Raw genomic sequence first — 21,780 nt, forward strand, 5'->3', positions numbered from 1 at the left:
AAAGTCGTAAGGGGATTGGTTATCCTACCGACCAATGGCGGATCGGGGAGACAGGATGACGGCCAATGGGGGAGCGGGGCGGGGCAATTCGAAGGCGCGCGGGACTGGGCTGCAGCAGAGGACGCTGGTTGCGGTGAGGGTGTCGGTTGGCCCCCGGGCCGGGCCCGCGCTGGGCCAGGGAGGAGCTGGGCGGGGCCATTGACCTCACGAGGCGCTGCCGAGGGAATGGCCGGGCGGGAGGGGGGGCTGAGCTGAGGGGGACAAACGCCCCGGCCCCCCCCTCCGTGGCGCTGGAGCCCGAGGCTGGGGGCGGAGCTCAGTGTCTGGTTCCCGCCTCACCCGGGGGGCGGGGCCGGAGGGTTGTTCCCCTCCCTGCACCTCTGCCCCCCCCCCCCCGCTTTTCTTCTCTGTTCTCCCCCCTCAGTGATTTGGGGTCCTGAGGGCATCGCACCCCCCGCCCCCCCGCAGGGAGCCGCCGCCGGCGCCAGCGCCAGCGCCTCCCCCTGGTCCCGGCCGGGCCGCCCCGTTGTCCGGCGGCTGCGCCTCGTCCTGCCGCACGCGCGGCCCCGCCCCCCGGCAGCGGTGCCTGGTTCGCCTCGTGCTGCGGCGGCTCGCGGCGCTGGGCCCCGTGGGGAGCAAAGAGGCGCCGCCCCAGCGCCCCGCACTCGCCCCCGCCCGGCTCCGGGGCGCCCGGGGAAGGGAGGGGGGCGGGGGCGGCCGGGGGGGCTGTGACTCGGGGCCGGTTTTCGCTCCTGGCTCCACTCGCCCCTCCAGGCGGAGTCTCCGGGCGGCGCCCGCGGGCTCTGCACCCCGCAGGGACCAGTGGGTGCTGGGGGCTCTGTGCTCGGTTCTCCCCCATCTCCCTTGTTTTCCTCCCAGGGCCTCTGCACCCCCCTGGTTTTCTTCTCTTTTCTCTACCCTCAGTGATTTGGGGTCCTGAGTCCATTGCACCCCCCCCCCCCCGCAGGGGATCCGAGAGCTCTGGGTGGGCTTGTGTCCACCCCCTCCCGGTTCCCCAGTGGGGCCGGGCGCTCGTCGCACGGTGCCGGTGCTCCCCCGCGGTGCAGTTCAGTGACCCTCATTGTCCCTTCAGCTGCTCCCTTCCTCCGGGCTTGTCCCCGTGGGGTGTCACTAACCACGTGACGTTTCCGTGGGACACACTCCAGTGCGCAGCAGTGCTGGAGCTCAGGCCGTGTCCGGAGAGAAACGAGGACGGATTTGGGATCTGACTTGTGCGAGGTGGTTCTGTGAGACTCGAGCGTTTCCCCGAATGTGCGTGTGCAGCACGTGTGCCCCAGGGAGCGAGTGTGGGGAGCCGGGGGATGCGGAGCGGCTTCCAGCCCTGTCTGAAATGTCTCCGTTCTTCTTCTCCCCTGCCAGGCCCAGAGCCCCGACGTCTGGTTCCAGAGCAGCCCCGGCCCTGCGGCGACAGAGCGAGGACATGGCGGTGGCGGAGCGGGTGACCTTGGAGGAGGTGTCTGTGTGTTTCTCCCAGGAGGAATGGGGGCTGCTGGCCCCGGGGCAGAGAGCCCTCTACAGGGAGGTGATGCAGGAGAATTACCAGACCGTGCGCTGGCTGGGTGAGGAGTCCTGTCCCTGGGGGTGTCAGAGGCTGTATGGGCTCTGCAGCAGCTGGGTTGGCTTTGGTTCAGGGACCCTCCCTGCCCCTGTCCCCAGTGTCAGGAGTGTGAGCCCCAGGAATCACTGGCTCCCCTGTGAGAGACTGTCCCCTCCACGGCCCCTCCCAGGGGAAGCAGGTTCAGGAACATGGCAGTTCTTTGATAGCATTGTGATACAGTCTCTCATGATAGTCTTATCAAAAAACTAGGCAAATACAATTTAGATGAGGCTACAAAAAGGTGGGTGCATAACTGGCTGGTTAACCATACCCAGAGAGTAGTTCTTAATGGTTCTCAATCCTGCTGGAAAAGTATAACAAGTGGGGTTCCACAGGGGTCTGTGTTAGGACCGGTTCTGTTCAATGTCTTCATCAGTGATTTAGATATTGGCATAGAAAGTATGCTTATTAAGTTTGCAGATGATACCAAGTTGGGAGGGGTTGCAGCAGCTTTGGAGGATGGGGTCATAATTCAAAATGATCTGGATAAATTGGAGAAATGGTCTGAGGTAAACAGGATGAAGTTTAATAAGGACAAATGCAAAGTGCTCCACTTAGGAGGGAACAATCAGTTTCACGCATACAGAATGGGGAGAGACTGTCTAGGAATGAGTACAGCAGAAAGGGATCTAGGGATTATAGTGGACAACAAGCTAAATACGAATCAACAGTGTGATGCTGTTGCAAAAAAAGCAAACATGATTCTGGGATGCCTTAAAAGGTGTGTTGTGAACAAGACAGGAGAAGTCATTCTTCCGCTCTACTCTGCGCTGATTAGGCCTCAGCTGGAGCGTTGTGTCCAGTTCTGGGCACCGCAGTTCAAAAAAGATATCGAGAAACTAGAGAGGGTCCAGAGAAGAGCGACAAGAATGATTAAAGGTCAAGAGAATGTGACCTATGAAAGAAGGTTGAAAGAATTGGGCTTGTTTAGTTTGGAAAAGAGAAGATAGAGAGGAGACATGATAGCGGTTTTCAGGTATCTAAAAGGGAGTCATAAGGAGGAAGGAGAAAACTTGTTCTTCTTGGCCTCTGAGGATAGAACAAGAGGCAATGGACTTAAACTGCAGCAAGGGAGGTTTAGGTTGCATATTAGGAAAAAGTTCCTAACTGTCAGGGCGGTCAAACAGTGGAATACATTGCCAAGGGAGGTTGTGGAATCTCCATCGCTGGAGATATTTAAGAACAGGTTAGATAGACGTCTATCAGGGATGGTTTAAATAGTACTTGGTCCTGCCATTGGGGCAGGGGGCTGGACTCGATGGCCTCTCGAGGTCCCTTCCAGTCCTCGTGTTCTATGATTCTTCCCACAGCCTAGGTCTACATGTGCTTCCCCACTATCTTCCTTGGCTAGAGGTGTGAGTGGAGGGCCGCAGGCAGGAATGGCGGGTACCAGAGCTGTGGGGCTGGGTCCGGCTGCTCTCAGTGCCTGCAGGGTACCCCTGGGGCCAGCATGCTGCACCCCTGCTAGCTCTTACCGTTTAGGGGAAGTTCTTGAACAATCAAACACAAACTCCCAGATGGAAGCACCAGCTCTCCCATGTACAGTAGTTTGCTTTCTTAGGAGTCACTGGTGGGTGCCAGACACAGGACAAACCGGTTATGCGAAACCTGTGCCCCAGTTTGGATGCAATGTCACTCCCCGTAGGTCTCATAACACACCTCATCCAGTGTCCTCGGCCTTCATTCATAATGGGGGGTTTTGAAGATGGTTGGGAGGTGCCCAGTTAGGTCATGTGACACCGAGTGGGGCCAAACCTGGGCAGTGGGAAGTAAAACTATGAAGGCAAAAATGCAGCTAGAATCTCAGCAGGAGGTTGTGGGGGAGGCGGAGACGGGGGCTTTAACTAACCCCCTCCAGCCGCACTTCTGCCAGTCTCCTTCCCGCACCGAGGGAAATGCACTGGGTGTGGCTGGAAAGTGAGTCAGCAACAAGCCCGTGATGCAGGAGGAAAGTGGTAAACCACGCAGAGAAGATGCTGCTGGCAGAGTAGAACTGAGGCAGCCAAGGGGGAGCCCAGCTGCAACAACAGCCACATCCCCCACAGAGCAGCAAAGCCAAACATTGCCATGGCCGCCTGCAGGAGCAGCAGCTCTTGTGAGTTGCTGGTAGGGCCCACCCAGCCGCAGGCAGGCAGGGGTCGCAGAGCAGGTGCCTGGGCAGAATCTGAAGCAGCCAGCCCAGGACTCACCTCACTGCTCAGACAACTTCCTCTGCCTCCTGCTGGTTCAAGTAGCTCATCAGAGCCAAAGAGCTAGAGGAACCAGGCCCCAGCCAGGAGCTTTGTGGACAGAGCCTTTGGGGAGCCAGAGCCTCTCTCTTCAAGTTCTAGTGACCTGCCACGTGACAGCTGCAGTCTGAGCCCTGCCTGGGGGCCTCGGTTTTGGCCCTGCCAGCCCTCACAGAGCTCGTGTTTTGAGTCGAGCGAAAACACAGAGAAGTCCTGTGGCACCTTATAGACTAACGGATTTTCTGAAGCATCAGCTTTTGTGGGCAAAGGCCCAATTCGTCAGATGTCTGGAGCAGGAATTCCAGAGGCAAGTAGAAATATACAGGCACAAGAAAAGGAGGGAGTCCCAGTCAAGAAGAAGGCTGGAGTAAATGAGAGCAATTCAGTCGTGGAGGATGTGGCCCACTTCCAGCAGCTGATGTGGCGATGTGAACAGCCGGAGCAGAGAAACTGCTTTTGTACTTGGCCAGCCGTTGCTGGTCTTTGTTCAGTCCTAAATGGATGGTGTCACCTTTGCAAATAAATTGTAGCTCTGCAGTTGCTCTTTGAGGTCTGCTTTTGACATTTTTGCATTGCAGGATGGCTACTTTTAAATCTGCTCCTGAGCATCCTGGGAGATTTTTGGATCTTACCGTTCCTGATATTTGATTTGGATCCATTTATTCTTTTACATGGAGACTGTCCAGTTTACATGTGCAGGCGAATAAGCCCCGCTGGTTAAAGTAAAATTAAAAAAAAAAAGTGGAGATACACATCTCCTAGAACTGGAAGGGACCTCGGGAGTTCATCTACTCCAGTCCCCTGCCCTCTTGGCAGGACCACGCACCACCCTGTCATCTATTTGCCCCAGTCCCTAAATGGTCTCCTCAAGGATTGAACTCACAACCCCAGGTTTAGCAGGTGTGGTGGTGTCATTGGTGGGTAGAGTTGGCACCGAGGTTTGTCGAAAGGTTTGGTTTGTGATTTACAGTGTTGTGGTCTATACTTGCTGGTGAGGATTTGTTTCAGGTTGGTGGGCTGGCTGTAGGTGAGGACAGGCCCTGCCTCCCAAGGTCTGTGAGAGCGAAGGATCGTTGTCCAGGATGGGTTGTAGAGCACAGATGGTACGTTGGAGGCTATAGCTGATGGCCAGTGGTGTTCTGTTGTTTTCTTTGCTGGGCCTGTCTTGTAGCAGGTGGCTTCTGGGTACACGTCTGGCTCTGTCAATCTGTTTCTTCACTTCCTAAGGTGGGTATTGTAGTTTCAGGAGAGCCTGGTAAAGGTCTTGAAGGTGTTTGTCTCTGTCTGAGGGATTGGAGCAAACGTGGTTGAACCTCTAGTGCTTGGCTGTAAACAATGGATCGTGTGGTGTGCCCTGGATGGAATTTGGAGGCATGGAGGTAGCATAGCGGTCCTGGGGTTTCTGGTATAGGGTTGTGTTTATCTGACCATCACTTATGTGCTCAGTAGTGTCCAGGAAGTGGATCTCTTGTGTGGACCGTTCCAGGCTGAGGTTCTGGGTGGTGTGGAAACTGTTGATATCACAGTGAACTCTTCAAGAGCCTCTTTCTCATGGGTCCAGATGATGATGATGTCATCAATGTAGCTCAAGTAGAGGAGGGCGCCAGGGGTCTAGAGCTGAGGAAGTTGTTCCAGGTCAGCCATAAAAATGTTGGATACTGTGGGGCCAGGCGGGTGCCCATTGCAGTGCCACTGATTTGAAGGTATAAATTGTCCCCACATCTGAAGTACTTGTGGGTGAGGACAAATTCACAAAGCTCCACCACCACTTGTGCTGTGGCATCATCAGGGATACTGTTCCTGACAGCTTGAAGTCCATCTTCACGTGGGTTTTTTGTGTAAGAGACCTCGACATCCATGGTGACCAGGATGGTGTTTTCAGGAAGATCACCAGTGCACAGCAGTTTCCTGAGGAAGTCGGTGGTGTTTCAAAGATAGCTCGGAGTGCTGGTAACATCAGGTCTGAGTCGAGAGTCCCCATAGCTGGACAAGGCTGCAATGAGAGTGCCAATGCCTGAGCTGATGGTGCCTCCAGAATGTCTAGATTTATGGATCTTGGGGCTCTCGCGGTGTGTCTGTGCATATCTGTTCCTGCGCTTTTTTCAGGAATGTCTTGAGCAGATGGTGCAGTTTCTGTGTGTGCTGCTCAGTGGGATCAGAGGACAGTAGCCTGTAGAAGGTGGTATTGGAGAGCTGCCTGGGAGTCTCCTTTTCATGGTCTGACCTATTCATGATGACAACAGAGGCTCCTTTGTCGGCCTGTTGGATGACAACGCCAGAGCTGTTTCTGAGGCTGTGGGTGACATTGCATTCCGCACGGCTGAGGTCCTGGGACAAGCGATGTCACTTTGCCACAATTTCTGCCTGTGCACAGAAGCGGAAGCGCTCTAGGTATCGATCCAGTCTGTCGTTTTGACCGTCAGGAAGGATTCCACACAGAATTCTTCTTCTTGTACTCTAGGTATGATGGTGACTGCAGGGCTGTTCAGAGTCTTGTGAAAAGTGCTCCTGGAAAGTATTCCTCGCAAAATTGGGGTGGGGTTCCAGATCCCCACAGAACTGCGTCATGTTTGTGGGGGTGGTGGGGCACAAAGAGTCCCCGAGATAGCACAGACTCCTCTGCCGGGCTGAGTGTGTGGTTGGATAGATTGACAATGTTGCCGGCTGAGTTACGGGTACCACTACTGTGGCCCCATGCGGCAAGTCGGAGGTTAGAGAGTTTACAGTCCTGTAGAGAAGAGCAGTGTGTGTTGTGACTCTCCTGTCTCCTTTCAGTAAAGTCCAGCCACCTGGGTGTTTGTGTGGGAGGCTGTTTTTTAGGAGAGGCTCCAGACTTGAGAGCTTCTTGTGATGTTTCCCTGTTTGCTGCACAGGATGCTGAACAGGTGGTTCCTCAGGTCTGTGGGAGTGTGCGACCAATCTCTCGACACAGTCCCTGCAGTGTGTCGGTTGCAGTGAGTGTTTCACCTTCAGCCCGTTGGGTGGGACGTCCATCCATTTGCACTTGGCGAGGAAGCTGGTGTCTGTATCTGTGCAGGTTTTCTCATGGGTTTGTTGGATTCCGGCTCCACGTGGCTAAATTCAGGGCCTGCCTGGTGCCAGGCATTGGGCGTAGCTGTGTTAGTTTTGTCCACAAAAACAACAACACATCGAGTGTTGAGCTGAGTGGTCCTGTCCTGCCCTGGGATGGGGGGGATGGAACAGGTCAAGAGGGAGGCTGAGTTGCACCCTAGAGAGGGCAGCAGAGCACTTGGCTCCCCCAGGAATGAGCTGGGCCATTCCCGAGGCAGGGGTGAGCCACCTGTACTCCAGGTGAGTGTGTCATGGGATCTTGTACCATCCAGAGCCCGGCCTGTGCCAGGTGGGGAAGGAGCCTCTCTGGGTGGGCGGCTCAGATCCTGGGGCTGGAAGAAGTAATGGCCTGGACCTTCCTGAACAAGATCAGCACTTGGTTAATTGCTCCCCAAGCAGGATTTCCAGTTCCCAAAGGTGATGTGATCTCCTGGGTGGAGCGAGGGGAGGCGCTGGGGGTCCCAGATCTCCAGGGCGCTGAGAAAGGGGAGATCATCAGCGACCCCCACACAGGTGAGCAGTGAGCTAAAGAGACTCAGAAACCGATTTCTGTGTCCTCCGAGATGTCACTTGGGCCTTTTCATCCAGACTGACTGAGCCTTCAGCCTGTCATCAGCCTCAGCCAGAGGGTGGGAGCAGTGCTGGGGTCCCTCCTCTGGGGAAGGGTTGTGAGGAAGGAGGAGCAGCTCAGTTCATGTTATTTCAATCTTCCATCAGCTGTTGGCTGCGTTCCCCCTTTTCTGTTCCCTTTCAGAGTTTTCCTTTCAGCTCAGCACAGAGAGTGACACTGTTTGGTTCTCTCTGTGTCCCAGCAGGTGAGGTGATGCTGCTCAAGAATGACGAGGAGAATCTTCAGCTGGAAGAACCAGAGCAAGTAGCCTCCTGTGGGATGTTCCTGGGAAGCTCTGAAGGTCGTGTTTCTCAGATCCCTGAGCACAGAGAGATCTGTGATAGTCAGCGTAGCCCAGAAAGGCAGCAGGGAAACCATGCAGGGGAGGGGCAGGATAACTCCAGCCATGGAAGCAGAGGTGTGAGGAACACTAAAGAGAGCGAACAACAGAAAAGCTGTGGGAAAAGCTTCAGTCTTAACAGTCATTGTAGCATCCGCACAGGAGAGAAGCCCAATATCTGCCCTGACTGCGGGAGAAGCTTCCAAAAGCCCTCAAGTCTTATTTATCACCAGAGAACCCACACAGGAGAGAAACCCTTCCACTGCTCTGACTGTGGGAAACGCTTCTCATGCTCCTCAAGTCTTAAAAGTCATTGCAGAATCCACACAGGAGAGACACCTTATAACTGCTCTGACTGTGGGAAAAGGTTCAGAGACAGGTCAAACCTTGTTACACATAAGAGAATCCACACAGGAGAGAAACCCTTCCACTGCTCTGAGTGTGGGAAAAGTTTTCGTCAGAGCTCAGGTCTTATTGGTCATCAGAGAACCCACACAGGAGAGAAACCCTTCCACTGCTCTGACTGTGGGAAAAGCTTTCGGCGACGCTCACACCTTCTCACTCATCAGGTAACTCACAGAAGAGAGAAACCCTATCACTGCACTGCCTGTGGGAAAGGCTTCAGCAGCAGTGCAAACCTCGTTAAACATCAGAAAATCCGTACGGGGAGAAACCTTTCAACTGCTTTGAGTCCGGGAGAAGGTTTAGTGACGTTTCTGGCCTTGAATATCATCTGAGAATCCACACCCGGGGAAAACCCTTTCTCTGCTCTGATTGCGGGAAAAGCTTCAGTCAACGCTCATATCTTGTTCAGCATCAGAAAACCCACACCGGGGACAAACCCTTCCGCTGCTCTGACTGTGGCAAAAGCTTCTTGTGGCACTCAAGCCTTAAAAGTCATTGCAGAATCCACACAGAGGAGAGACCTTATAACTGCCCTGACTGTGAGAAAAAGTACAGATGGAGATCACAGCTTGTTGCTCATCAGAGAAGCCACACAGGAGAGAAACCCTTCATCTGCTCTGAGTGTGGGAAACGCTTCTCATGCTCCTCAAATCTTAAAAGTCACTACAGAATCCACACAGGAGAGACACCTTATAGCTGCCCTGACTGTGGGAAAAGTTTCAGACAGAGGTCAAACCTTGTTACTCAGAGGAGAAGCCACACAAGAGAGAAACCCTTCAAGTGCTCTGACTGTAGGAAAAGCTTTTGTCAGCGCTCAGCTCTTATTCATTGGAGAACCCACACTGGAGAGAAACCCTTCCACTGTTCTGACTGTGGGAAAAGGTTCATACAGAGGTCAAGCCTTGATTTACATCAGAAAACCCACACAGGAGAGAAACCCTTCCCCTGCTCCAACTGTGGGAAAAGATTTTCTCAGTGCTCCAGTCTTATTCATCATCAGAGAACCCACCTTGGAGAGAAACCTTTCACCTGCTCCAAGTGTGGGACAAGTTTTTGTCAGCACTAAAATCTAACCAATCAGAGGAACCTTTCAGCTGTTTTGTCTGTCCGGGAACGCTCGCACATTGTCAATCGTCAGAGTTCACACAAGAGAATAACCCACAGACTGCACTCACGTGGGTAACCTTCAGTGGCTGCTCGGACATTATTGATCATCAGAGAATTCACACAGGAGGGAAATCCGGTAACTCTCTCTCTTTGTTGCTATTTTTGAAGCTGGGCCACTGGGCAAAAAGTCAGTGAGAACCCCATGAACTACCACACTGCTTCTCATTCCTCAAGGGTGTGGTGTTACGGAGCCATTCAGGTAACTAAAATAAAGTCGACTTGTTCCCGACATTCACCCATGCTCCTTTATAAAAGAACTAGACACACTGGAGTTTAAGGACCTGAACTTGATTAATTTTTGGTGTCTTTTTTTAATTAAATAAACTGAAAATGCTTCACTTGAGTTGTTGCTCCAGGTGTGTCTGGAGAGGAGGGGTCAGTACATGGGGACACTGGGGAGAGACCATTGTTGTAGCCCACTGTCGCCGCAGCAGCTTTGGGCCCAGGTGAGAAGCACCTCTGCTTGGCTGCTGCAGCTCCAGCAGGTACACCCAGAGGAGCGGCGTGTGTCCCTCACCTGGGGCAGGGCCAGGGTCATCGGTCCTTTGCACTGCCCAGCCAGAGAGGAATGCAGCAAATCTGCACTTTCTCCTCACTCCCTGTTAAGGAAAGATTTAACTCTGTCTCACCCTCGCAGGTGTGGTGTTGGGTTCGACTCTAGGATCCCACAGAATTTCAAGTTCAGAGTCCAATCCACAAGTATCCTTTATTGAGGTACAGAATTACAGCCTGAGCTGGGTGCCTCCAGAGAGGGACCCCGACCCCAGAAATCGCTGGCAATTATACTCTTTACAGTTCATAACACCGCCCATACCCCTGTCCAAAGTCCAATCCCCTAATTTGAGTAGGGGTCTTTACTCTTACCCATTGGATTGTCCCGTTGCTAAGGGGACAGTCTGTTGCTGGGTGTTTGATCTTCTTCAGGAGGCGGTTATCTCAGCTCCTTACATTCTTCCTTTATCTCCCGTTTTGCAAACTTCTAATTAGCACAATATCGGGCAATTTTCACCAGTTCTGCAGCTGTTGTTTTCAGCATTTCTCTCAGGTCAGCTTGACCTGGGCCTAAGGCTTCAGCTTCTTTAGCTACTAGTGCTAAGCTAAGAGAATAAACTCTTTAAAACATGCATATAAAATGACATATAAATGATTTTACCATAACAGTCCCCCCTTTGATTTTGTAGGCATCCCTGCCTACCTGTATTATAACGTGCTTTGCATAAGCATTTTACAATAACCTTGCAGAGAGCGTGTTCACATATTTTGCAAAAGCTCCTTAATACATGACACAACAGAGCATAATATTATCAGTACAACAAACAGAGGAAGGAGAATCTTAATTAATAAACGAAACAAACCACTGAGCCATGAGGATAAACCCCATCCTGAAAACAGATCTTGCAACCAGTCACCCTCAGGGGCGGTGTAGGCAGCTTGTGCCCTGGCTCAAGCATGGGCCTCTGCCCTTACTACCTTTTCATAGATTTCATAGCTACTATTATTTACATACACACAACATCGGGATCCAACTGGAGCACAGACTCCCCCTTGGGAAGCTAGGAGGTAATCTAAAGCCAACCAGTTTTGGAGGCCCATTTGCCTAACTTTTCCCAATTCCTTATCGATGGCACGGAGGGCCTTGGTTGTCGCATTGGCTACTTTCTCCAAAGCTTCCTCCAGCTTTCAGATTTCCTTCATCGCAAAGGCCATACCCAGACCTGGGGTCGTGACTCCCCAATACCATTTCACATTTGTTATCTCTTCGTAGTTTCAGACTCTGCTACCGGGAAGACGGTCTACTATCCAAATGGCTGGGAAGGCTGCCCCAATATAGCAGGTTCCACTCCAACGTATGGGCAGGGTTTTATATGCTGTTTGGCCACATATGAAATAATGGCCAACCTTAGCTGTTAAGGCTTTAGTACACTGGGGTTTCATCATTTACTGCAAATAGTACCTGAAGATGTTCAGGTTGGCAAGGCCTTTATCTTACACCAACCCTCATTCTGGACAACGCTTATCTCGCACCTGCTTTTCCCCACTCGGCCTTCTGTGCCATTGCACGCCCAATAATATTCTCCATCTGAGGTTATGGCTAAACGAACAGCTCCTAGGCCATTAAACCCTTTATCATACCATGTGTTATTTTGGCCCAATTCACCAAACCATGTGCCATTCATCTGAGTGTTATTTAGTGGGACTGGAATCATTGGGACACCTCCCTTTGAATGTACAGGGCTATGAGCACGTATCCAACATCTGTGGTGTTAAATTCTCGGGAAGCTTGGTTCATTAAAAGCATAAACGTATTTGAGCCATATAGGCTATAGCTACTAGGTATTAAAAACAAAACTAAACGTAAGTTCAGCAGGATCTGTCTGGCCAGCCCCATGGGACTGTTCTTCAGGGCTTCGTCGCTTTCTTCACCTATCGCTGGCAGGTTTCCTGGGCTGCAGTTGGTACCTTAGTCTTGGTTCCTCAGGTTCGTCTGCTTCTGGGCCTGGATTGCCGGTACCAGGTTTGCCGTGCTCCTCTTCAGGACCCGCCTCTGTAGGAGCTGGAACCAGTTTGCAGTGGGAGGTGTGGCTCCAGGTCAGCAGGCCCTTGCACTTCACAGCGGTATGGGTGGTGAAAAGGTCTTGGTAGGGGCCCTTCCACCTTGGTTCCAGGGCAGTCTTTCGCTGGTGGACCTTTACACAGACCCAATCTCCTGGTTGCAGCTTATGGCACGGTTCAATCGGGGCCTCCAGGAAAGCGTCCTTGACCTGTGAATGACAGGACTGCACACACCTCATCAGTTTCTGACAGTACTTAACTGTGCTTGCTTTGATAAGTGTGGTATTGGCCTGGTCAATCTTCGGGCTGCTCAGCTGTTTCTTTGGGCAGCCACACACAATCCCATAGGGACTAAGTCCAGTGAAGTGAGTACCTCTATTACTGGAGATCACAAGGGGTATTTTCCAGGATGGGATAAAGTGATTTAGAAGATTTTTAGCCACTGTGATGGCATCAGCTTTCCTACATGGAGAAGCTTTTACCCATCCCGAGAACAAACAAACAATAACCAGCACATAGTCAAAAGATTTACATTTGGGTAGTTGAGTGGAGTTCATTTATAAATTTAGGAACAGTCCTAAAAGGCGGAGATCTGGTTGCCAGAACTGTCTGTACAGGTTTGCCCATGTTATAGGCTTGGCAGACAGGGCAAGCCAGACAGTTGTTTGGGCCACTTAGGAGAATTTGGAAGCAAACCAATTTGTTTGAACAGCAGTAATCATAAACAGTGAAGTGGCCCAAGAGGGGAAAGGTCTACAGCTTTAGCTGCTGTGTCAGCCAAGGCATTTAATAAGGCAGCAATATACAGACCATTTTGTTTTAATGAGCCCATGTATATTTTAACTCACCAACATAGACAATTTGATAATACTATGAATAAGATAAGCACAAACATAAAATGTAAAACCACATTCTTCATTTTAAAAGGAGATGCACGATGTTTAGGTTGTTCTTCAGTAACTACCCCCTTTTCCCTGTTTCTGAAAGACAAAAGGATACTTTTCTACCCCCTAGGGGAGCGGCAGATTACATTTTAGAATACTCCATTGACACACATGCTCAGTCCCTTCTAAACTCTGCAAGCTACTCACTCTGAATGTTCTTCAGACACTTCAGCGTTAAGGGCTTACTCACTTACTCTTTCCCTCAAATCACATGCTTGCTCCCTTAAAATTGAAAACTTTGGTAGTTTAGATTTCACCCTTTGAAGATGTTATTACAGGGATCTGACTTCCCCTTTGACTTTTATTACTTCCCTTTATTAAAGGACAGTTATATACATCGCACCTTATTACAGGATCACTCATGTTAAGTACATACCTTCTTTTTTTTTGTTTTTTTAAAAACTGGCCAAATTTGGGCTATTGAAGGGGCTCTGGGCCTTCATGAGTACCCCTTCCTTTTGTAAATCTTGGATTTATAATGCTGAGAGCTATTGGCAGATTGGTGTTAAACCCTTCTTCTAACTTGTATATTTGGTTTACCAGACTGCAGATCTCTGTGGTTCTGCTGGGCAAAATGCTTAGCAGGAGATTTCAAATACATCTCATCCATTATTTCTATATATTAATGTTACCGCTATAATTTACTTAACTGTACAACATAAGGGAAAATTTTAACTTTGATCTTATGTAGGTTTTACACAACTTTTGTTCTCTGATATTGGAAGGTGTCCACATCGGAAGGCGTCCCCTCCTTATGGATACACCAACAAGAGAGACAAAACTACCCCAGACTGGTCAAAAGCAAATAAGCTTCAAACACAAATGGATGAGAAATGCAGATTAATACAAATTCTAATTGCCAGATACTTCACAGTACAAAACCAAAACAGCTCTTTGTTGTTGTAAGGGCAAGTTATCAGATTTTAACAGAAACACGTGTAAGCAAAACAATTAATTTAAACAAAACTCCATGATGGATACACACATACTGCAACATAAATGCTTGCATGACTACACTCTGTACCACAGAGTGGTAACTAACAGCTTTCAGAGTTGGGCAGTTTCTTCAAGGTCTCATAAGCTGGGCTTTTATCCAAGAAGCTGTTTCTCACAGCCCAGATGCAACTGCTCTGATATTCCTTACTCCCAGTAACTTGTGTTTCAGAAATTTTTGCTGCCTTTTGGTTCTAATGCCCTCTGGACAGAAATTTTTTTTTTTTTCACAAAATATTCCTCGAATTACCTGTACAACCTTCTTTGGATTATTTCAGAGCCTGGGAAGCTGTTGGCTCCAAGTAATCAGATCCTGAGGTCTCCAAGGTTTGTTAATGCTAGTTATCAACACCCTCTGTAAGGCCTTTAAGTAATTTTTCCCAGGCTTCTCTTTTTGCCTAGCAAATGCCCAATTATCCCACACATACCAACAATCCATTTGTGTGGGGAACCTGTTTTCCAATTGTTGACGTCAAAAAAAAAAGTTAACTCCTGTAAATCAAAAGTCCCTTCACTTGGCCACCTCTCTGCCGGCTTACCGCCTGCGGTTAAGAGAGGCCAGTCCTCCTGACACAGCTGCATCAATTTCCTTTCTCCTAGTCTCGTGGTACCATCGATTTTCCTCCAATTTTCCAGCACTTCGGCTAAGGGTGTCCCCTTCTCGATGCCGAAAGCGCTACCCATCCTGCATTCCCTACAGGTGCGCCTTACGCGGATCAGGCTGTGCCCCAGGTGCGCCTTACGCGGATCAGGCTGTGCCCCAGGTGCGCCTTACGCGGATCAGGCTGTGCCCCAGATGTGCCTTACACGGATCAGGCTGTGCCCCAGATGCGCCTTACGCGGATCAGGCTGCGCCCCAGATGTGCCTTACGCGGATCAGGCTGTGCTCCAGATGCGCCTTATGCTGATCAGGCTGCGCACCTCCCCTTAGTGCACTAGATACCAGAATTTAGAATTTCGCAAGTGGGAATTTAAGACTCACCCTTCGGTGCCTCCCACTGCCAAAGATCCCAGGTGAACTCACCCGTTGGCGCCAAGTGGAAGTTTGGAGACGAGAGGCTCCGAGACGGTCGCCTAGCGTCCCATCTGGGTTGCCAAACTGTTAAGGGAAAGAGGTAACTCTCCCCCTCACCCACGCAGGTGTCGGGTCCAACTCTAGGATCCCACAGAGTTCCGAGTTCAGAATCCAATCCACACGTAACCTTTATTGAGGTACAGAATCACAGCTCGAGCTGGGTGCCTCCGGAGAGGGACCCGCCTCCCAAAATTCACTGGCAATTATACCCTTTACAGTTCATAACACCGCCCCTTCCCCTGTCCAAAGTCCAATCCCCTAATGTGAGTAGGGGTCATCACTACTCCTCATTGGATAGTTCCGTTGCTAAGCGGACAGTCTGTTGCTGGGTGTTTGATCTTCTTTAGGAGGCGGTTATCTCGACTCCCTATGTTCTTTTATCTCTACTTCGCAAACGCCCAATTAGTACAATACCAGCCAGTTTTCACTGGTTCTGCAGCTGCTGTTTTCAGCGTTCTTCTCAGGCCAGCTTGACCTTGGGCCTAAGGCTTCAGCTACTAGTGCGAAGCTAGAAGAACAAACTCTTTAAAACATGCATATAAAATGACCTATAAATGATTTTCCCATAACAGGAGGGTCAGGCCGGCTTGATCATCCACACCACCACTCGCTCCCCTGTCGCTGAGCCCCCCCTGCCTGCAGCACCCCCTCGCCCAGCCTGCTCCCAACACCCCCCTGCCCACAGACCCCGAACTCCCCCTCTCCCCGGGTAAGTTAAGGACTTACTGCTGCTGCAGCCTGGAAGAGCCACCACCTCCTCCACGAGAGCCACCGGTATCTCCAGCTGCACATGGCAAAGTGGCTCCTGCCGTGTGTCAGGGCAGCCATGGCTGTGTGCTGCAAAGCAGCTCCGGCCGCGTGGCAGGGCACCCACAGCCCTGCACCCAGTCACGCTCTGCAGCTTCCCCCTGCACCCTCTGGTCTACTCCTAACATTTCCTTTGCCCACAGCTCACCCCCTGCACCTTCCAGCCCAGCCTGCTCCCAACACCCACCCCACCTGGCTCCCCAAAAATCCCCAGCCTGCCACCCCCCCCCCCCCCAGGTACTGCTGGAACCTCCTTCACTGGAGCCCCCAACTAGCAAGTGGAATTTTAATGAAAAGAGCAGAAATGCCCCATGGTGAACATAAAAGCTCAGCAGCTGAAAGGTGATTTTCAGAACAAGCCAGGACCATCCAGCACCTTTAATCCCTCTCCTGGTTTTGCTCAGGGGCAGCCCCACAGACAGGGGTGGCAAAGGAGGCAGGTGCCCCAGGGCCCGGCATTTTGGTGGTGGCAGCGGTAGCAGTGGCTGGAGTTCTGGGCCCCTTTTCAGAGATGTGCTCTATGGAGAACACACACATTGGCGAACAAAAGGAAGCAGCAAGGCAGAGCCCAGCGTGGGGAGAGCTCAGTGGCTTGCGCATTGGCCTGTTACACCCAGAGTTGTGAGCCCAGTTTTTGAGGGGCCATTTGGGGATCTGGGACAAATAATTAAAAAAAAAAAAAAAAAAAAAAAGCCTGTCAGGGATTGTTTGGCCCTGAGGGCAGGGACTGGACAGTGACATCCTGAGGTCCCTTCTGGCTCTGCGAGATGTGCAGCTCCATAGATTGTATTCTAGGACCTTAAAAACTAACATCTCTTTCTGCAGAAGCGTTCGCGGATGAAAACCAGTGTGTCAGCTGCATGGAGTAGAAACAAAGAAACTCAAGTGGGAGGTCGTTGGACTACGACACTCGGAGGACTTTAAAAAAACAAACAGTGAAATCCTCTCTCACCCAGTCTAGGCATCTGCTGCCACAGGATGGCGTGAGAGCCACAGGTGTAACTGGCTTCAAAGAAGGGCTCAGTAGCTCATTGAGGAGGATAGGAGCAGCGATGGCTATTAGCCAAGCTGGCCAGGACACAACCTCTTGCTCTGGCTGTCCCTAAACCCCCACCAGCCAGAAGCTTGGACTGCAGGGAACGGGTAGCGGGAAGTTGCCCTATTCTCTTCATTCCCTGTGACCCCGGGTGGCTGTTTGAATGAGAGCTGAGGTCAGTTTCTGGCTCAGCACCAGGCTTCCTGTGTGACTGTGGCACCGCGCTCACTTCACTCTGTGCTGCTCTTCAGCTTCTTTCAATGTGAAGCGGCTGAACAAGGGCGAGTGCAGAATCCCGCACTTCCCTGGGGTTCGTCCAGCCCACCACCACTGGCTGGGGACCGCCTGGCGAAGGGAGAGGGCTGCAGAAAAGGCCCTGGGGATCACAGCGGCTGAGAGCTGCATGTGCAGCAAGAAGGCTCAGGGCGTGTGGGATTACGCTGGGCAGGGCACTGCCAGCAGAGCCAGGGAAGGGATTATTTCTTCATTCCGCACCAGCCAGGGCACAGCTGGAGCTCTGCATCCGGTCACCCTAGTGCTCAAATTCACAGCACAAGAATATCTGCATCTGATTGTCAGACACACCCAGCAAGTGGCACTAACCCTCATCCCTCGTTTAACAAGTGCTTCACTTACCAGTACTCACTAACACGAGGGGGACACACTTACCACTGTTCACTGTGTGAGTGGACTTCCCCACCCATACGAGCCAGCCCCCGGGTCCCTGGCTGGGGTGTGGGGAGACCCACAGCCCTGCAGTTGGAGCTGAGCCGGCTGCAAGGTCCCTGACTGGGGCTGGGGAGCCCCACAGCCCAGGGCTGGAGCTGATTGCTTGGGCGAAAACTCACTGGTTCCTGGCAGGAGCTGCTGTTCGGGCCCCGGGCTGGGGAGCAGTGGAGTGGGTGGGCCTGCGTCCCCCTCCCCCACCCTGAGAGAAGTAGCCCCTCCCCTCTCCCAACCCCCACTGCTTTGGTTGTGTGTCTGTTACCGCGCCTGTGCCAGGGCAAACCACCGGTGCACTGGCTGTTCTGCTCAGCCCTGCTAAAAGGCAGCTGGGCCTTGCTGACTGCTCAGGGCAGGGCTCCTACGCTGTGTTGCTCGGTTTAGGGGACTCCCCCAGGCACCGACCACGTCAGCACATCTGCACGTCAGCCGACATTGACAACAGTGAGTGTTGCCAAAGCAAAGAGAGGAAGGAACAGAGCAATGATCACTGCCGCTGCTGTGCCCGGGCGCAAAGGCGACGACCAACACTGCACAGACAAAGGCAGAGGAACCAGCAACGTTTGCTCATCTCATTTGTACAGGAAGTTTTGCATCGTTTTACTTGCCCAGGTGCCTTTTTAATTCCATCTGTTCCCATGGGGATCCGCTCTAGAGTCTCTGAGAGGGAATGTCTGTCTGTCTGTCTGGGTCTGGGCTTGTCCATTGGTCTGAGAACTCCTAAAGGGTAAGAACCAGGACCACCCACTCTGGTCTGCAGCTTTCTCTTCTTGTAACTTAGAGCCAGGCTGGGGTGTGGGTGTGCCAGGGAATGGATGGGCTGCACCGGGATGGCTTCTCAGCGGACCACATAGAAAAGAGACGACCACCATCTGAGAAAGGGGTTGGCTGGGGATACCCCCTCTCCCCCACCCAGGACTATCCCAGCCATGAGCATCCCACCCCCCAGGTGCCCTTGGGGACAGCTGCAGCTCCCTCCCCCCTAACTTCATACAGGGACAGAGCTGGCTGTTCCCCTCCCCCAGGGAGCGAGGAGAAAGTGCACATTTGCTGCATTCCTCTCTGGCTGGGCAGTGCAGAGGACCGATGACCCCGGCCCTGCCCCAGGCGAGGGACATACGCCGCTCCCCTGGGTGTACCTGCTGGAGCTGCAGCAGCCAAGCAGAAGTGCTTCTCACCTGGGCCCAAAGCTGCTGTGGTGACAGTGGGCTAGGACAATTGTCTCTCCCCAGAGTCCCCATGCACTGACCCCTCCTCTCCAGACACACCCGAGAGCAACAACTCAAGTGAAGCATTTTCAGTTTATTTAATTAAAAAAAGACAACAAAAATTAATCAAGTTCAGGTCCTTAAACTCCAGTGTGTCTAGTTCTTTTATAAAGGAGCAGGGGTTAACGTAGGGAACAAGTTGACTTTATTTTAGTTACTTGACTGGCTCCGTAACACCACCCCCTTGAGGAATGAGAAGCCGTGTGGTAGTTCATGGGGTTCTCACTGACTTTTTGCCCGGTGGCCCAGCTTCAAAAATAGCAACAAAGAGAGAGTTACCGGATTTCTCTCCTGTGTGAATTCTCTGATGATCAATAATGTCTGAGCAGCCACTGAAGGTTACCCACGTGAGTGCAGTCAGCAAGTTATTCTCTTGTGTGAACTCTCTGATGATTGACAATGTGCGAGTGTTCCCGGACAGACAAAATAGCTGAAAGGTTCCTCTGATCAGTTAGATTTTAGTGCTGACAAAAGCTTTTCCCACAGTCAGATTAGCTGAAAGGTTTCTCTCCAGTGTGGGTTCTCTGATGACGACTAAGACTGGAGCGCTGAGTAAAGCTTTTCCCACAGGTGGAGCAGGTGAAGGGTTTCTCTCCTGTGTGGGTTCTCTGATGTACAGCAAGGAGGGAACTCCGACTGAAGCTTTTCTGGCAGTAAGAGCAGTCAAAGGGTTTCTCTCCTGTGTGGCTTCTCCTGTGTAAAACAAGGCATGACCTCTGTCTGAACCTTTTCCCACAGTCAGGGCAGTGGAAGGGTTTCTCTCCAGTGTGGGTTCTCTGATGATAAGTAAGACTTGAGCGCTGACGAAAGCTTTTCCCACAGTCAGAGCAGTTGAAGGGTTCCTCTCCAACGTGGGTTCTCTGATGACGAATAAGACTGGAGCGCTGAAGAAAGCTTTTCCCACAGGTGGAGCAGGTGAAGGGTTTCTCTCCTGTGTGGGTTCTCTGATGTACAACAAGGAGGGAACTCCGACTGAAGCTTTTCTGGCAGTAAGAGCAGTCAAAAGGTCTCTCTCCTGTGTGGATTCTCCTGTGTAAAACAAGGCATGACCTCTGTCTGAACCTTTTCCCACAGTCAGGGCAGCTATAAGGTCTCTCTCCTGTGTGGATTCTGTAGTGACTTCTAAGAGTTGAGGAGCATGAGAAGCGTTTCCCACAGTCAGAGCAGTGGAAGGGTTTCTCTCCAGTGTGGGTTCTCTGATGATCAATAAGACCTGAGCGCAGCTGGAAACTTCTCCCGCAGTCAGGGCAGCTATAAGGTCTCTCTCCTGTGTGGATTCTGCAATGACTTCTAAGACTTGAGGAGCATGAGAAGCTTTTCCCACACTCAGAGCAGTTGAAGGGTTTCTCTCCTGTGTGGATTCTCCTATGCATAAAAAGGTATGACCTATATCTGAACCTTTTCCCACAGTCAGGGCAGTTATAGGGTGTCTCTCCTGTGTGGATTCTGCAATGACTTGTAAGTTTTGAAAGCCGCACGAAGCTTTTGCCACAGTCAGAGCAGCGGAAGGGTTTGTCCCCGGTGTGGGTTTTCTGATGATCAACCAGATATGAACGTTGACTGAAGCTTTTCCCGCAGTCAGAGCAGGGAAAGGGTTTTCCCCGGGTGTGGATTCTCATATGTTTATTAAGGCTGGAAACGTCACTGAACCATCTCCCGCACTCAGAGCAGTTGAAGGGTTTATCCACTCTGTGAATACTCTGATGTCTGACCAGGTTTGCACTCCTGCTGAAGCTTTTCCCGCAGGCAGTGCAGTGATAGGGTTTCTCTCCGCTGTGAATTACCTGATGAGTGAGAAGGTGAGAGTTTCGCCGAAAGCTTTTCCCACACTCAGAGCAGTTGAAGGGTCTCTCTCCTGTGTGGATTCTCCTATGTAAAACAAGGCATGACCTCTGTCTGAACCTTTTCCCACAGTCAGGGCAGCTATAAGGTCTCTCTCCTGTGTGGATTCTGTAGTGACTTTTAAGACTTGAGGAGCATGAGAAGCGTTTCCCACAGTGAGAGCAGTGGAAGGGTTTCTCTCCAGTGTGGATTCTCTGATGATTAATAAGACCTGAGCGCAGCTGGAAACTTCTCCCGCAGTCAGGGCAGACATAGGGCTTCTCTCCTGTGTGGATGGTACAAAGACTGTTAAGACTGAAGCTTCCCCCACAGGTTTTCTGTTGTTCGCTCTCTTTAGTGTTTCTCACGCCTCTGCTCCCATGGCTGGAGTTATCCTGCCCCTCCCCTGCATGGTTTCCCTGCTGCCTTTCTGAGCTACGCTGACTCTCACAGGTCTCTCTGTACTCCGGACTCGGAGAAACACGACCTTCAGAGCTTCCCAGGAACATCCCACAGGAGGCCACTTGCTCTGGTTCTTCCAGCTGAAGATTCTCCTCCTTGTTCTTGAGCAGCATCACCTCACCTGCTGGGACACAGAGAGAACCAAACAGCTGAAAGGAAAACTCTGAAGGGGAAATGCAGCCAACGGCTGATGGAAGATTGAAATCACATGAACTGAGCTGGCTCCTCCTTCCTCACAACCCTTCCCCAGAGGAGGGACCCCAGCCCTGCCCCCACCCTCTGGCTAAGGCTGATGACAGGCTGAAGGCTCAGTCAGTCTGGATGAAAAGCCCCAAGTGACATCTAGGAGGACACGGAAATCGGTTTCTGAGTCTCTTTAGCTCACTGCTCACCTGTGTGGGGGTCACTGATGATCTCCCCTTTCTCAGCGCCCTGGAGATCTGGGACCCCCAGCGCCTCCCCTCGCTCCACCCAGGAGATCACATCAGCTTTGGGAGCTGGAAATCCTGCTTGGGGAGCAATTAACCAAGTGCTGATCTTGTTCAGGAAGGTCCAGGCCATTACTTCTTCCAGTCCCTGAATCTGAGCCGCCCACCCAGAGAGGCTCCTTCCCCACCTGGCACAGGCCGGGCTCTGGATGGTACAAGATCCCATGTCA

At 51.7% G+C, this 21,780-nt stretch overlaps 2 protein-coding genes across 2 annotated transcripts; one reads left to right on the forward strand and one right to left on the reverse strand.

Moving 5' to 3' along the window:
* Positions 1-34: 34 nt before the first annotated feature.
* Positions 35-9,504, forward strand: LOC142024604 (uncharacterized). Its single transcript, XM_075016734.1, is given in 4 exon segments — positions 35-133; positions 469-589; positions 8,031-8,528; positions 8,531-9,504. Coding segments are annotated over 4 exon segments (1,527 nt in total). The 3' UTR covers positions 9,340-9,504.
* A 9,355-nt stretch (positions 9,505-18,859) lies between these two features.
* On the reverse strand, positions 18,860-21,706 carry LOC142024768 (uncharacterized). The gene is made up of 2 exons (XM_075016970.1): positions 21,515-21,706; positions 18,860-21,243 (listed from the first exon to the last, which is right to left on the reverse strand). Exons 1-2 carry the CDS (start codon positions 21,681-21,683, stop codon positions 19,331-19,333), a joined length of 2,082 nt encoding a protein of 693 aa, XP_074873071.1. The 5' UTR covers positions 21,684-21,706; the 3' UTR covers positions 18,860-19,330.
* Between the last annotated feature and the right edge of the window lie 74 nt (positions 21,707-21,780).

The sequence above is a fragment of the Carettochelys insculpta genome, chromosome 22, assembly GCF_033958435.1.
Source record: "Carettochelys insculpta isolate YL-2023 chromosome 22, ASM3395843v1, whole genome shotgun sequence".
NCBI classification, from domain to species: domain Eukaryota; kingdom Metazoa; phylum Chordata; order Testudines; family Carettochelyidae; genus Carettochelys; species Carettochelys insculpta.